This window comes from Chelonia mydas, chromosome 9 (genome assembly GCF_015237465.2).
Source record: "Chelonia mydas isolate rCheMyd1 chromosome 9, rCheMyd1.pri.v2, whole genome shotgun sequence".
NCBI lineage: Eukaryota > Metazoa > Chordata > Testudines > Cheloniidae > Chelonia > Chelonia mydas.
In genome coordinates, this window is record NC_057855.1 from 48,230,299 (window position 1) to 48,246,904 (window position 16,606).

Below are 16,606 nucleotides of genomic sequence, written 5' to 3' on the forward strand. Positions count from 1 at the left end.
GATATAAAAAAGCAGATGCCAAATGGGAAGCTGTGGAAAAAGTTTGGTGTATTGTATTTTTGTAGCTCACCAATACAGTTTAAATTCTAAGAGAATGTGCCATCCTCTGTGTAATGAGGGAACCAGAATTTCCCCCCCGTTTTTTCTTCTATTGGCTGTGCTGCTATAGAAATGAAGTACTAATATAGTCTTTTTAAAGGAAAAAAGGCATGAATTGAACATGGGGCCATCTGAATAGGAACGGGAATTAGAATAACATGTTAATCTTAAGGTATGTCTACACTTGGAGCCAGAGGTGTGATTCCCAATTTAAATACACATATTTGCACTAGAGATCATTGAGCTAGTGGGCTAAAAATAGTAGTGCAGTGTGGTAGCATGGGCTAGCTACCTCAAATATATACTTGCCCAGACTCTGTGGGCATGTGCTTGGGATGGCTAGCCAGTGCCACTGCTTGCCACTGTCTATGCTACACTGAGTATGCTAGCACTTTTAGCGCATTAACTCGAAAGCAAGCACGGATATGTCTGCATGAGCTGGGAATCACACCCCCAACTCCAAGCATAGACATAGACTTACGGAATGGCTGGTGAACTAGAGCACCTCCCAGGCTGATCTAATTTATGTAGAGAAGCAGACTGGCACCGAGATGGCTCCATCTTTGGGCACTCTAAGCTACCTTTGCATTAACTGTACCCTACACAAGTTTCATTGAGCTTTGTCCAAAGTCATGTTCTGATTGGCTAGTTCTGTCTGTTGACTATACTTTAGCTGTGCACAGCAGTGGCATGATCACTGAAACGAACACTCAGTCCCTGCCCTTGTATTACATAGGTGGGATGAAATATTAATGGGAGGCAAAATTAATAAGCAGTCTGTATGTGATGGTGGGGGGAGGAGTTAAGAGTAATTATGGGGAGAATAGAGGAGCTGAAGGAGTTAAGTGTCAGTTATTTACTGTCCACTCTCTGGAAAGTGACAGACTCCTCTTTCATCAGCAGTTGGCAGCTATACTATAATACTACATTTGGACTATTTATTTCCATTGAGGCAACACCTAGAGACCTCATTTGAGGATCAGGACTCCATTGTGCTAAGCACTGCACATAACAAAAGAACAGTCCATGCCCCAAAGAGCTTGGGGTCAGAGTACAACATAGAATCATAGAACTGGAAGGAACCTTGAGAGGTCATCTAGTCCAATCCTCTGCACTCAAGGCAGGGCTAAGTATTCTCTTCTAGACCATCCCTGACAGGTGTTTGTCCAACCTGCTCTTAAAAATCCCCAAGGATGGAGATTCCACAACCTCCCTAGGCAATTTATTCCAGTGCTTAACCACTGTGATAATTAGGAAGTTTTTCCTAATGTCCAACCTAAACCACTCTTTCTGCAATTTAAGCCCATTGCTTCTTGTCCTATCCTCAGAAGTTAACAACAATTTTTCTCCCTTCTCCTTGTAGCAGTCTTTTATGTAGTTGAAAACTGTTATCATGTTCCCTCTCAGTCTTCTCTTCTCCAGACTAAACAACCCCATTTTTTCAATCTTCCCTCATAGGTCACGTTTTCTAGACCTTTAATCTTTTTTTTTGCTCTTCTCTGACCTTTCTCCAATTTGTCCACATCTTTCCTGAAATGTGACGCCCAGAAATGGACACTATACTCCAGTTGAGGCCTCATCAGTGTGGAGTAGAGCAGAAGAATTACTTTTCATGTCTTGCTTACAATATTCCTGCTAATACATCCCAGAACGATATTTGCTTTTTTTGCAACAGTGTTACACTGTTGACTCTCATTTAGCTTGTGATCCACTATGACCCCCCAGATCCCTTTCCGCAGTACTCCTTCCTAGGCAGTCATTTCCCATTTTGTATGTGTGCAACTGATTGTTCATTTCTAAGTGGAGTACTTTGCATTTGTCTTTATTGAATTTCATCCTATTTACTTCAGACCATTTCTCTAGTTTGTCCAGATCATTTTGAATTGTAATCCCCTCCTCCAAAGCACTTGCAATCCCTCCCAGCTTGGTATCATCTGCAAACTTTATAAGTGTACTCTATATGCCATTATCTAAATCACTGATGAAGATATTGAACAGAACTGGACCCAGAACCGATCCCTGCGGGACCCCACTCGTTATGCCCTTCCAGCCCAGCATGACTGTGAACCTGTAGCTGCATATCTGGTGTTCTTTATATATAAAAGAGTCCTTATAGTATGCAGCTGAAAGTGCAGTTTGCTTTCTGGGGCCAATGAGAAGAGTCCAAATACATCTGGGAATTGTTTGTTTTTTTTAAAGTGGGGTTGAAAATAAACACTTTTTTCTTCAGTGTTATGAATATATTTCTTAACTTTCCTCCTTCTCTTTTCTCTACTGTGTACCCTTTTAACTGGAACTATGTTTTATACCGGAAGGATACATTGCATAAATGGCCACAAACTCATAAAATATATAATGAGCTACACTGACAGCAATAACCCAAGGAAGGGTATGCATTAAATGCTATAGGTGTACTTCCCTGGGGTGAAAACATTTGGCCTTTGACTATGCTACAGTAGATTGCTAATGCACTCACTAATGCCTTATTGGCATTCTGTGAAGAGTTGGAGACTGCTCATCTCATTAAGTTTCTTTTTGTGTGAAGATATAAAGAACGCTGATAAAACTGGGATCAGTCAATTTTAAGTTTTACTTCTAAATAATGAATTGATATTAATGAATCTTAGGGGAAAATAGTGTGAAGAGCGTGTGACGGAATTCACTGGGTGCAACCTGGATTGTGGGACCGCTGACGCCTCTGTCCCACCAACTTGTGTTCCCTCTCACACTGTGTTGCTGTTGGCAAGCTACAAACCTCTGGCAGGTAGTGCACTTACACAGATATCCACAGGCAGGGACACAAGCAACTGAATTACATGAATGCTTCTCCCAGCCACTCATGAACCACCAATATAGAAGCTTCAGCCAGTTTCCCCCAGCCTTGCACCCCAGAACTGTATCAGGTTGCCCTGGTCAGAAGCCTGAGCAGTCTAAGTTCATTACCCAGTCTGTGCCGCCTCAATGTGGAAAGGACACAAACTAGGCTTCGTAAACTGAGCTGAGATTTCCCAAACACTTCAACCAAAACACACTGTTTTAGGTAAATTATAAAGCAGATTTATTAACTACAGAAAGATTTTTAAGTGATTATAAGTAGTAAGTGGAGAAATCAAAGTTGTTTAACTATGAAAAGTAAATTCACAGTCTGAGTTTTATAAACTAAACAGGATTTGAATCAAGCAATGTCTCACCCTGATAGATGGAACAAACAGGTCACAGATCTTCAGTACACAGGATGGGACTCTTTTCCAGCCAGGGACCACCCTCCCTATTTCAGTCTTTGTTCTGTAGCAGGGCTTCTTCTCCGCCTCAGTGGGTCCTGCGCTTCCTTCTAGTGGTGGGTCAGGATAGCGTCTCATCTCTCAGAATCCCCCCCCCCCCCCTTTATAGTGGGTGAGGAAATTCTGTCCCCAAGTGGTCTTCCCGTTTCTGGACCTACTAGGCCCTCACTGCTTCACTGGGGCTTCTAGCCTCCTAGGTGGACGTCCAGTGAGAGGAAAAAGGGGTGTGGGGGGGCCCAGTCCCACCCTCTATTCCGGGCCCCAACCCAGGGACCCTACAAGTAGCAGCCTCACACTGCCAGTTCCCAGGAAAACTGCTAGCTTCCCTAGGTTACTTCCCCACGCCACTTGGCTTATTGTCCCCACTTTGGTTGGGCGGGGTTCTTCCCGACCCTCCTGCCAGGGGAGGGAGAGCCCCTACTCTCTGGTAGCCCTTTTGGGCATGGCAGCACCACATGAAATGCATGGCTCAGTCTCTCTCCTCTGGTGGGGACCTTTCTTCAGGTCTTTAGAGGTAGAGTTTCTCCCCAATCTCTATACCTGTGGGGTTCTCCCCTTGTCCTTGTCAGCTTCCACACCGCTCAGCTCTCCAACACCTCGCCTTCACTCTCACAACGCCTATCACACCCCTGACTGGGGACAAGACTTTTAACCCGTTCTGGCAGGTTCTTAATTGGCTCCAGGTTTCCTAATTAACCTGGAGTAACCCCTGCTCAGTTACCAGGGAAAGGGGACCTGCTTATCCTGAGGCTAATACCTTCCTTTCTGCACTCTCCTGTAGCAGTCTGGCCTGACGCTGTCACAGTCCTCTATATGTTTCTTCCAGGTGTTGAGCTGGAGTGAGATCAAGTCATGATGTCACTTACCCTCTTTTATAGTTTCTTCCAGCTTGCTGGAAAGATCTATGTTTGTGATATGGGGGTACACCCCCATTGGTCAGGTATTCTCCACTGTCTATGTGCTGTCTCTGAGATGGTCGTTGGGAGAGTGGATTCCATTCAAAGGGCCATCAGCCTATCTGGCTACTCTATTGTTGTACCTGAAAGGCTGGCTGTGGGTGTTCCCAACCTCACAACATATTTCAGTAACACACGTATAGCAAAACTTCATAACCTCACATACAATGTTAACACATACACTCCAACATGATATTAATGTTCAGCAGACCAAGACGTTTAAAATGATACCTCACAAGACATACTTTGTATGAAACATATAATAATTATATGACAGTGGTGAATAGAGGGGTTCCAGAGTGCTGCTTTGAGGAACAGAGTGTCACAGGCTGTTATTTTGGTCTGTGAGATCAGATCTTTGAGCACTGAAGGATTACTATCAAGTTAAATCGTAATATAGGTTTTTTATAATGTCCTTGCCTGTGTTGAAATAATAAGTGTAGAATTAAAATAAGTTTGGATGTTTTTCTAAAAACCATGCTGTAGGAATTAGTGCGGGGAAGTTCTCTGGCTTGTGCTATATGGGAGGTCAGTCTAGATTATCACAATGGTTTCTTTTGGTGTTAGAATTGATGAATCTATGGAAATTTAAAATTGCATTCTAGGATTTTTCATGTATATATATGGGCTTCAGCTGGATAGGATACAGGGGCCAAGAAAAATTAGCTTTTTGTGTTAACAAAATACAGATGGAGAAAAGGACAGAACTCCTTCCTCCACCCCTCCAAAAAATCTTGGTTATATTCATAGAAGATTAGGGTTGGACGAGACCTCCGGAGGTCATCTAGTCCAACCGTCTGCTCAAAGCAGGACCAACACCAACTAAATCATCCCAGCCAGGGCTTTGTCAGGCTGGGCCTTAAAAACCTCTAAGGATGGAGATTCCATCACCTCCCTAGGTAACCCATTCCAGTGCTTCACCACCCTCCTAATGAAATAGTTTTTCCTAATATCCAACCTAGACCTTCCCCACTGCAACTTGAGACCATTGGTCCTTGTTCTGTCATTTGCCACCACTGAGAACAGCAGAGCTCCATCCTCTTTGGAACCCCCCTTCAGGTAGTTGAAGGCTGCTATCAAATCCCCCCTCACTCTTCTCTTCTGCAGACTAAACAAGCCCAGTTCCTTCAGCCTCTCCTCGTAAGTCATGTGCCCCAGCCCCCTGATCATTTTTGTTGCCCTCTGCTGAACTCTCTCCAATTTGTCCACATCCTTTCTGTAGTGGGTGGCCCAAAACTGGATGCAGTATGCCACATGTGGCCTCACCAGTGCTGAATAGAGGGGAATAATCACTTCCCTCAGTCTGCTGGCAATGCTCCTACTAATGCAGCCCAATATGCCGTCAGCCTTCTTGGCAACAAGGGCACACTGCTGACTCATATCCAGCTTCTCATCCACTGTAATCCCCAGGTCCTTTTCTGCAGAACTGCTGCTTTGCCAGTCGGTCCCCAGCCTGTAGCGGTGCATGGGATTCTTCCGTCCTAAGTGCAGGACTCTGCACTTGTCCTTGTTGAACCTCATCAGATTTCTTTTGGCTCAATTCTCCAATTTGTGTAGGTCACTTTGGACCCTATTCCTACCCTCCAGTATATCTACCTCTCCCCTCAGCTTAGTGTCATCTGTGAACTAGCTGAGGGTGCAATCCACCCCATCATCCAGATCATTAATGAAGGTGTTGAACAAAACCGGCCCTAGGACCGAACCCTGGGGCACTCCGCTTGATATCGGCTGCCAACTAGACATCGAGCCGTTGATCACTACCCATTGAGCCCGACAATCTAGCCAGCTTTCTACCCACCTTATAGTCTGTTCATCCAACCCATACTTTTTTAACTTGTTGGCAAGAATACTGTGGGAGACTATATCAAAAACTTTGCTAAAGTCAAGATATATCATGTCCACTGCTTTCCCCATATCCACAGAGCCAGTTATCTCATCATAGAAGGCAATCAGGTTGGTCAGGCATGACTTGCTCTTGGTGAATCCATGTTGACTGTTTCTGATCACCTTCCTCTCCTCCAAATGCTTCAAAATGGTTTCCTTGAGGATCTATCTGTTCCATGATTTTTCCAGTGACCGAAGTGAGGCTGAGCGATCTGTAGTTCCCTGGGTTCTCCTTCTTCCCTTTTTTAAAGATGGGCACTATATTTGCCTTTTTCCAATCGTCTTGGACCTCTACCGATTGCCACGAGTTTTCAAAGATAATGGCCAGTGGCTCTGCAATCACATCTGCCAATTCCCTCAGCACCCTCAGATGCGTTAGATCTGGACTCATGGACTTGTGCAAGTTCAGCTTTTCTAAATAGTCCTTAACCTGTTCTTTCACCATTGAGGTCTGCTCACCTCCTCCCCATACTGTGTTGCCCAGGCCAGCCGCGTGGGAGCTGACCTTGTCTGTGAAGACAGAGGCAAAAAAAGTATTGAGTACTTCAGCTTTTTCCACATCATCTGTCACTAGGTTGTATTGCTTCACGAAACAAAGATATAATGCTTCATGAAATAAAACAGTAAAACATACGGTAGCAGAACTTACAGCATAGTGCATGACTGGTTTTTCGAGTTATGTCCCTGTAGGTTCACCACTTCAGGTGCACCTGCGTCTTTGATCGGAGATTTCTGGTGTCAGTGCCCACTTGACCCACACATGTACCCAACTCATCCTCATGGCCTGCAGCAAGGCTATGGGGGGTTGCTCAGGCATTCTTTTGTGGATATTCTTCATGTCACCCCTCAAAGTAAAATTGTGCTGCCTATTAATGAAGCACTTTTGTCTCCAGCCCATAATTTGTGGCAGACCCGTGCCACTCTTGTGCCTACTTGTAAACGGACAGACAGAATATACGTATCAGCCTAAAGGTTGGAATATTTCGTCTTACCCCACCTCCAGCTCTCTTGTAGTGGTTGCAGTCAACAAGAGAAGCAGTGAGACATGCTCAAGATCCATGCTTTTGGATGGGGAGGCAAAACACTTAGACCTCCTTGGCAGGAAGAGCTATTCCTCTGCTGTTCTTCAGTTTCAAGCAACAAATTATCATGCCCTGATGACAAAACATGATTTCAATAACTGCAAAATTTACTCATATTGTTGATGATTTTCCACAGTACCAATCCCTCTTTTCTGAAGGCTAACTAATCACCAGAGCTTCCTTACAGGCTGTCCTCAATGGTGCTGTGGCTGTGCAATGAGCATCTTGGCTCCAGTCTTTTGGACTCCTTAGTGAAGTACAAACAACAGTAGAAGACCTCCCCGACGAAAGGCTGCATCTGTTCATTGGTGACGCTGACAGCTCATTGTTCACCCAGAAGGACAACCCTTAGGTTGCTCAGGATTTAGGGACCTGGAACAAAGAAGTTTCTTAGTAAATCCCAGACAGCACAAAGATCCTGGCCATTCCAATATCATCTGGATCATACCTATTCCAACCCTGCAGAACCTCCCAAAAAGAGATCCAGGTCTCAAAAGATAGGTCATGCCCAATGGAGACCCCCAGTTGGCCTCCAAACAACCATTTTGACAGCCTACTTGAGGGCCTCAGAAAATTCCCTCTCATGAGTCTGCTGCATGTACCCCTCCTTCTGGGATCGCCTATCTCGATTTCTACCTGTTCGTTAGCTTATTGCCACAAACAAGTAGATTTAGAGGTGGTCACTACTGGATACTCTGTACACTTTCAATCTATCACTCATCCCCCCTTCCCTCCTCAGGGATCCCTTTCACAGGGATCTCTTAAAGTAAATGGTTCAGTCCCTTCTGCGGATGATAGAGCCAGTTCCCTCAGAATTTGCAGAAAGAGGGTTTGATTTCATATATTTTTTTTGGTTCCCAAAAGAAACAGTGGTTGGCAGCTGATTCTAAACCTCTGGAACCTGAACACCATTCACAGCACTTTAGGATGGTGACACTGGCTACCATAATCCCATCCCTAAATGGGGGAATTGGTTACTGAGTTCAGCCTCTAAGATGCGTATTTTCATGTCACCATACTTCCTTCCTACAAATAATTTCTGCGCTTTGTCGTCTGCTCAGAACACAGACAATACTGTATCCTCCCCTTTGGGCTTTCCACGGCCCCATGAGTTTTTACGAAGGTCCTCTCAGTAGTTGCAGCTTACTTGCATGGAGACAGTATTGCAGTCTTCCCGACTGAATGACTAGCTTCTCAAGGGACGTTCTATAACAGTGGTCCAATCGGCAACCATCCAGGCCCTAACCTTGTTCCAATCTTTGGGCCTTCATATGAACCTGAAAAAGTCCACGTTAACACCCATTCAGAGGACTGATTTCACTGAAGTTATGCTGGACTCCTGGACTGCCAGATCCTACCTACCAGAGCACAGGTTTTCTGCCATATCTAGGCTTATTACCACCCTACAGCTGAATCCTCTGACATCAGTAATAACTTGCTTCCAAATTGTAGATCATTTGTCAGCGTTGGCATTTGTGACACCACACGTGAGAGTATGTCTCCAATGGCTTCTGCCTTGGCTCAAAATCCTATGTACACTGAACAAACATAGTCTGGCCTAATGAGTTTCCATATCTCCATGGATACTGGAGTACCTCAGGTGGTGGGAGGGCCCTTGAAGATCTGTGTGGGAGCACCATTCTCATGCCTCCCACCAGTATGGGTCATTACAATGGATGCCTCCCACTGAGGCTGGGAAGCTCACTTACAAAGTTCCACAGCACATGGCAAATGGTCTCCACAGGAAACGGTGCTTCACGTCAACATTTTAGATCTAAGAGCAATTTATGTGTGCCATTATTTTTTTCCATGATATTCATGGCCATCATGTCAGAATTAATGATAGAAGGGTGGCAATGTACTATATAAATCGACAAGGGGAAGCAAGATCCTAGTCCTTATCCATAGAATTGCTAAAACTATAGAATTGGTGCTTGGCCCACCACATAGATTTCTGTGATTTACCTTTCAGGCTTCCAGAACATGACGACAGATGTTCTGAGCAGAAACTTACAGCAGGATTATGAGTGGGAGCGCAATAACCTGATCTTCCACAGGATCCTGAAAGCATGGGGCCTCCCCTTAATGGACCTCTCTGCAACCCTGACCAATAACAAATCTCCTACTCCAAAGGGGGATGTGGCCACAACTCTTTACAAGACAGCCTTTTAGTTTCCTGGCCCAATATTCTTTTCTGTGCCTATCCACCAACTCCTATAATCCTCAGGACATTAATCAGACAGAAGCAGGAGTAAGCAAGGGTCATCTTAATAGACCCATCTTGGCACAGACAAATGTGGTACTCAGATCTATCCCACTCTTCTGTATTAATACCTTGACACCACCTGCTCAGATCAGACCCCCTGACACACAACTCGAGCACCATGAGCCGCCCCAACCATATGTCTCTGGACCTCATAGCAGCCTGGCTCCTCAATTCCCTAATTTAGAATCTCACAGCTCTGTTGAGATCCAGTCCATACTTTTGAATAGTCGGACGCCTTTCACACGTAAGACTTACCTGCAGAAGTGGAAACACTTCCTTTTCTGGTGTTCTCATCACTCCATATTCACTTCTGAAACTCCTCTCTCAACGATCCTTTATTACTGTCGGAATTAAAAATATAGCTTCTGTCTGTGAGTTCTTTCAAGGTGCACCTGGCAGCTATCATGGCTTTCCATTTGCCTGTCGAGGGTTTCTCAATTTTTGCTCACCCTATCATGACTAGATTCTTTAAGGGTCTATCTAACTTGTTTCCTCATGTCTGGAACCCCACACTCCACTGGGACTTTGACTTAGTCCTGAATGCCTTAAAAAACTTTGCTTTCAAACCTATGGCCCCTTGCTCGTTCCTTTATTCCTCCCTCAAGATCTCATTCCTGATAGCCATCACCGTGGCCAGAAGGGTAGAAAAATTGGACTGCGCATGGCTGACCCACCTTACACTACCTTCTGCAGTGACAAGGTCACATTACATACCCATCCTCTCTTCCTGCCAAAGGTCTTGGTAGACTGTCATATCCATCAGAATGTTCACCTATTGTAATAAGCCATAAATCCAGTGCCTGTATTAGGACCATGATTTTTAGTGTCTAGCAATTTAAGCTCCCAGGCTCATCTGTTGAAAGGGTTTTGCACGAACCCACCCCAGGGACCTTCTACAGGCTTCCCAAGATACACAAACAAGGGAACCCAGGCAGATCCATCATATCTGGCCATGGCACTCTTACTGAACCACTCACCACACAAAGGGCTAGCTTCCTCCAGGACACAACTAACTTCCTCCACAAACTCCACAATATTAACAACCTCCCTCTGAACATCATCCTCACCATCATGGATGTCACTTCCCTATATACCACAATGACTGCATAGCTGCCTGCCTCAAATATATTTACAAGACAATGGACAACCCTCAGATATCAACCCCAAACACATTGCCAAACTCATCCACTTCATCCTCACCCATAACAGTTTTACATCCAATGACAAACACTTTGTCCAAACCATGGGACCAGCCATGGTTAGTAATGTGGCTTACCAATATGCCAACTTCTTCTTGGGCCACCTGGAAGAAGAATTTCTGGACAAATGCACCACAAAATAAATGAAATGCCTGAGATATATCAAGGATATTTTAATCCTCTGGATATATGGCTTAAACTTCCTTGTAGATTTCAACAGCCACCACCTGACCATTAAACTCTCTCTGGAACACTCCCACATGAGCATCAACTTCCTGGACACCACACTCAGCTTCAGCAATGTAACCCTACAGACAATCATATACAAGAAACCCATGGACCTCCACCTCTACCTTCATAGATTTTAGTAACCACCCAAAACACACCATGAAATCGGTTATCTACATCCAGGCACTCAAATACGACAGAATATGCTCTGAGGAAAAGTCCAGGATATACACCATAACTCATTTAAAACCGCCTTCACCAAACAAGGACACACCACCAGAGAAGAAGATCATATCATGGAACAGGCAACCCAGATACCTTAAGAGAACCTCCTTCAATACTGAAATAAAACCCATGCTGACTGCACACCCTTAGTTGTCACTTACCAGCCCACGCTAGTTCCCATACAGGGTATCCTCAAACAACTACAACCCAAACTCAATGGGGGCCCCATCATGAAAGAAATCTTTCCTGAACACCTCCTGTTCTGACCTTCAAACAACTCCCACAACCTCTCTAAACTCATAAGTAAACAAGCTCCCCACAGACCAGGATGTACCACCAGGATGGCACCAGACCCTGCCAGAACAGATGCAAAATCTGCAGACATATCTTCAGTGATAGAATAATCAACACCTCCCACGACACACCTTTCAAGAGCTGTGGATCCTGCACATGCTTATTACATGTGGTATACCTCGTCCAGTGCACTAAATACACCAATAACTATGTGGTGAAAGCAGACAATCTCGCGAATGAACTCTCATAGGCAAATGATAAAAGATAAAAACACTGTACCAGCTATGCATAAACACATTTCACAAAGCGATCACTCTATATCTGACCTATCATTCCTCATCCTCAAAGGAAACCTGCATAACACTTCGAAAAGATGAGCCTCGGAGTCTAAATTCATTACTTTGCTAGGCACCAAAAATCGTGGACTGAAACAGAGACACTGTATTTATGGCTTACTACAACAATCTGTAATCCACTAACCCCCCCTTCCTTTTTTTTGTCCTATGACTGCAGAGCTGTTAATGAGCCACTCTACTTTGTATAGTTCCTTACAGCATGTGTGAACTATTTGTTAAACAATCTTTTCCACCTTGCATTTCACTGTGATGCTGGGAGTTCCTTTCCCAGACCTGAAGAAGAGCTCTCTGTAAGCTCGAAAGCTTGTCTCTGTTACCAACAAGTTGGTCCACCTACCTGGTCTCTCAAGACAAAAAAAAAAAAAAAAAAAGTTAAGCTAGAGTTAAGGTTGAGAGTACATATTCGAGCTCTAGCAGTAAAATTATTAAGGAATGGTGTAATTATCCCCAAAATAAGCATTACAAATCCAGGAATTTAGAGTTTAACCTTAACTTAGAAATCCAAACACACTGAGGTATCCAAACACACAGATAAGGCACCCAAACACTGCTAACTGTGCCCTGTAGTGACCACATGCATAAACAAATGTGTATTAAGGCCTTTATTAGAGTATATTAATCATCTGAAAGGTTTAAAAGTGCTCTTTGAGAGCCTCCCTCCAAAACCTGTTGACTCTGATCTTAATTTACATTGGTATAAATCAAGAGTAACTCCATTGGTTTCTGCATGAAGTTCTGTGCAGTGAAGATGAGAATGTGTTTCTACAGTCTTGTACACTGGAACAAATTAAAGGGTTAGGTGCCCCACAGGAACTCGTGGAGGCAGTTCATTGGTTAGAAGTTTTGGGATTCACTGCTCCCCTTATATAAGCTGTGAGTTGTGTCACAAGCCCAGTGTGCTGTCTCTGAGGGAACAGGCTGTGCTCTCAGCCTGTTTCAGCAGGCTTGACAGCTAGTCTTTTCCACTGTACTCTCTCCTCCCAGACTCCTCACCGAGTAGACTCTTGACCCCCAATTCATTAGCTGAGGAGTTGACTCAGAGCAGGAAATGCAGCTCGTTCTTTGTAATAGTGCCTACTCCCCTGACTGCAAGGGATTGGGCTTCCCTCTGCCTTGGACAAGCATTGGACCATGGGTCTATACTGACTCCTCGTAAAGGGTGACAGTGGGCACTGCTATAGGCTGGAGATGAGGCCTAAGCTGCCCTCTGTCTGAAGCATAATCTCTGCAGGATTTAGGATGTCCGAACACTGTTGTGTGGGGTTGGGTTTAGGGATGTTCTCTGTATTTGTGAGTCTTCTGAGGGAAGACCATTGCTATTTACCCTCCCAGCCTCCACAGTCTGATGTAGCACAGTAAATGATTTGGGAGGAGGAAGCTAGGCCTGGTCAGTGTGTGATCTCGTAAAAAGGCTCAAGTCCTGACCCACCTGGCAGTTGATACCTCCAGATATCATTCCTCCCATTTCTCTTTCCCTCTTCCTGCCTCAGGTCCCCACACCAGGAAAAGAGATTAAGCTAAAAGTCAGAATCCTCCAAGAAGGGTGTTTGTTATACTGGAGGAGAGGGAAAGCGTTGTTCTTTTTAGACTCCTCACAACAATTTACATCTGATTCATGATGCGTATGTTACTGAATAGAGCACGTCATCTTAATCCAAGAGATCTAGAAAAAGGACTACAGTAGAATCTCAAAGATACAAACACCAGAGTTATGGACTGACCAGTCAACCGGACACCAAGTGAAACTGGAAGTAACCAATCAGGCAGCAGCAGAGACCCCCCCCAAAAAAGGGAGGGGGGGGAAGCAAATATTGTACTGTGCCTGTATTGCATCTTGGAGATAGGCACATCTGGGCTTTCTGTCCCTACCCCTGCACACGGGGTAGCCACATACAGCAAGACCCTGGAGCTGCTAGCTCAAGGCAGCAGGAGCCAACAGAGCAGGAGCAGCGCTGGGGTCTGCACTGCTTTCACCCCTCCCCTCCCACCATGGGAGGGGGACGGGCTGTTAGCACCCCTCCCCCACCCCATAAGGGGGACATGCTGTTTATACACACACACACACCCCCCCGCAAGGACGGGGACAAACTTGCAAACTCATACCGGTGCTGAGTAGGGAGCTCAGCTACTGTTGAAACCTGGCCTGGAGAGTCAGTTGCTGGATCTGGAGCCCAAATTGCACTTTGTTCAGAGTTACGAATATTTGAGAGTTATGGACAAACTCCGTTCCCACTGTGTCCGTAATGCTGAGGTTCTACTGTATGTATGCTCCATAGACCTCAGAGAGCCATTTTTCTGTGTCCCCAGTTCATCCTTCCTACTTTAGACACTTGAGGTTTGTAGTGAGGGAGGCTTAAGTTCAGTAAGTGAACCTTCTCCTTCAATCCCATGAGATGTCTCCAAAATATTAGCAGGTGCTGATTTTTCTTCTGCTGAGCAGAGAGTATCCACATATTTCTCCAGGCAGTGGGTCTCTTCATTTGATTGCAGTGCAGATAAAAGGGGGTTCAGGTCTCTTTTTCTCTCTCTCTCTCTGGTCCATCAGCATAGATTTGTGATTATCTGGAAAAACAGCTGCTTATTTCCATCACAAGAATCCATCTCGACAAAGTTATCCTGCTCGTGGACTACAGAGAAACAAAGGTTTGGTATAGACCCAATACTTCATCTAGCAAGCCCTTCTTTTCTCAGGCTTGATAGTATCATGGTGAGTTGCAATCCTGTGGCCTTTCCTCTCAGATCTTTTCTTTTATAGTGTGGGTTCTCCTCCCAGTATCTCTGCTCAATTAGGCCACTCCCACCATTGCAAATTTGTCTCTGAGATGGCGGAACGTTCCAGAAACCTGGCCTAGGGGAAACTGCTACTCAAGATCCCAATTCATCTGGATCACAACAGACACCTGTCTGACCAGCTAGGGATGTGTGCATGGATTATTTTTTTGACTCAGTTCCTATGCTTATGTAAGAGGAGCAGTTGGGCCCCAAACTTCTCACTATTGACCTGCTTTCATGAGTGCTGATGGGGGTGGGTTACTCAATATTCTATTCCAGATTGATAGATTGTCTCTTAACAGGGAATCTATTTACAGGCATGGTCAAGATTGTGTGTTTGTCAGTGATTGTGTATGTTCATGTAAAGATGGGGCATCAGGACACTGATTTAAACTAAATAAAATTTTCAAAATTCTTTCTCTCTCTCTTTCTCAAATTTTGGATTGTACAGGTATCTAGTAGGAAGTTTTCTAGGATGTCAGTCATTACTGTGCTGTTATCTTTCTAGAAGGTTCAGAATACAATATCTTTCTGTAATAATGAGAAGTCTAACATATACAGTAATACTACTGTAAAGGTTTCAGAGTAACAGCCGTGTTAGTCTGTATTCGCAAAAAGAAAAGGAGGATTTGTGGCACCTTAGAGACTAACCAGTTTATTTGCATCCGATGAAGTGAGCTGTAGCTCACGAAAGCTTATGCTCAAATAAATTGGTTAGTCTCTAAGGTGCCACAAGTACTCCTTTACTTATTGTAAAAATACCTGCGTGACTGTTGTAGGATGTTTGTTGTATCCTCTTTCAATTCCGTCATTCCCTCCAGTAGGAACAGTATCCTTTTTACGTGGCAGGCTGCACTTGAACTCGATGCTGTGATGCTATGGTTTTCTTCAGTCTGAATATTTCTCTGTAAATACAGTATACTTTCTTATTTATTCAGATGGCCTGGGGACATCTAGAAGTTTCAGATAACTAGGCATTTGGATAAACAGAGTGCTGTTTTGAGCTGCAGTCTCACTAATATAGAAATATGGGGAATGAAGGGAGTAATGTTGATATTTGCTTAATATTTTGCACTTTAAGTTTATTAAAACACCCAAATTATATTAAAACCACTGTGTACATAATTCTGAATTTTTCTGAGCTGCTATACAAATACTAAGCCATTAATTAGTGCCAGCAGGCACTAGCAGGTTGACTGAGAATTTATTAGCAGGTGATTGGTTAACATAGGGCTACATATGGGGCACACTGGGGTTTGGATAACTAGGATTTTTGGGTAAAGGGCATTTGGATAACTGGAATTATTCTGTAATTCCATTTACAGGTTGCTGTATTTGCTTCAGCAAGAAACCTCCAGCACGGAACTGAGAACTGAATGTGCAGTAGTGCTAGGAAGCCTTGCGATGGGTACAGAAAACAATGTCAAATCTCTACTAGACTGCCATATTATCCCAGCCTTATTGCAAGGTATCTTGGCTTTCATTTAATGCAATATACTTTGGTAACTATTTCTACAACACTTATGTTTTAAATAAGCAAAAAGAATGAAACTATACGTATATTCACAGGATTGCTGTCACCAGAACTGAAGTTTATTGAAGCTTGCCTCCGATGTCTTCGTACTATTTTCACCAGCCCAGTAACTCCAGAGGAACTATTGTACACAGTAAGTTTTAGGCAATGTATCTTTGCTCTTGTATATAACTTCTGTTCCTGCAATGCAGCCTGTATTATGTGTGTGCGCTGATGATGTCATCTGTTTGTGATAATATTTAGGTATGGTGCTACTAACACTATTAATATTTCACTCATAGGCATCAGGAGTCCAGATATCCTGATCTTGCGAACATTAATTTTTTGGCAACGGGAGATCCTGACTACTGATGCCACTTGTACACCAATTAACTGAAAATTCTAGCTTTGTGGCCTATTGTAGATAGAAGATGTGAGAATACAGATGGTT

General features: G+C 44.1%; 1 protein-coding gene across 17 annotated transcripts in view; it reads left to right on the top strand.

Annotated features, from left to right (window-relative positions):
* Positions 1 to 16,606, top strand: part of ARMC8 (armadillo repeat containing 8) — a 179,896-nt gene that overhangs the window by 50,534 nt on the left and 112,756 nt on the right. For all 17 annotated transcript variants that reach the window (XM_037909429.2, XM_043523054.1, XM_043523056.1 and 14 more), the window contains 2 exons: positions 15,968 to 16,110; positions 16,212 to 16,309. In XM_037909429.2, coding sequence (XP_037765357.1) covers positions 15,968 to 16,110; positions 16,212 to 16,309 — 241 coding nt within the window. The remainder of the gene's footprint in view (positions 1 to 15,967; positions 16,111 to 16,211; positions 16,310 to 16,606) is intronic.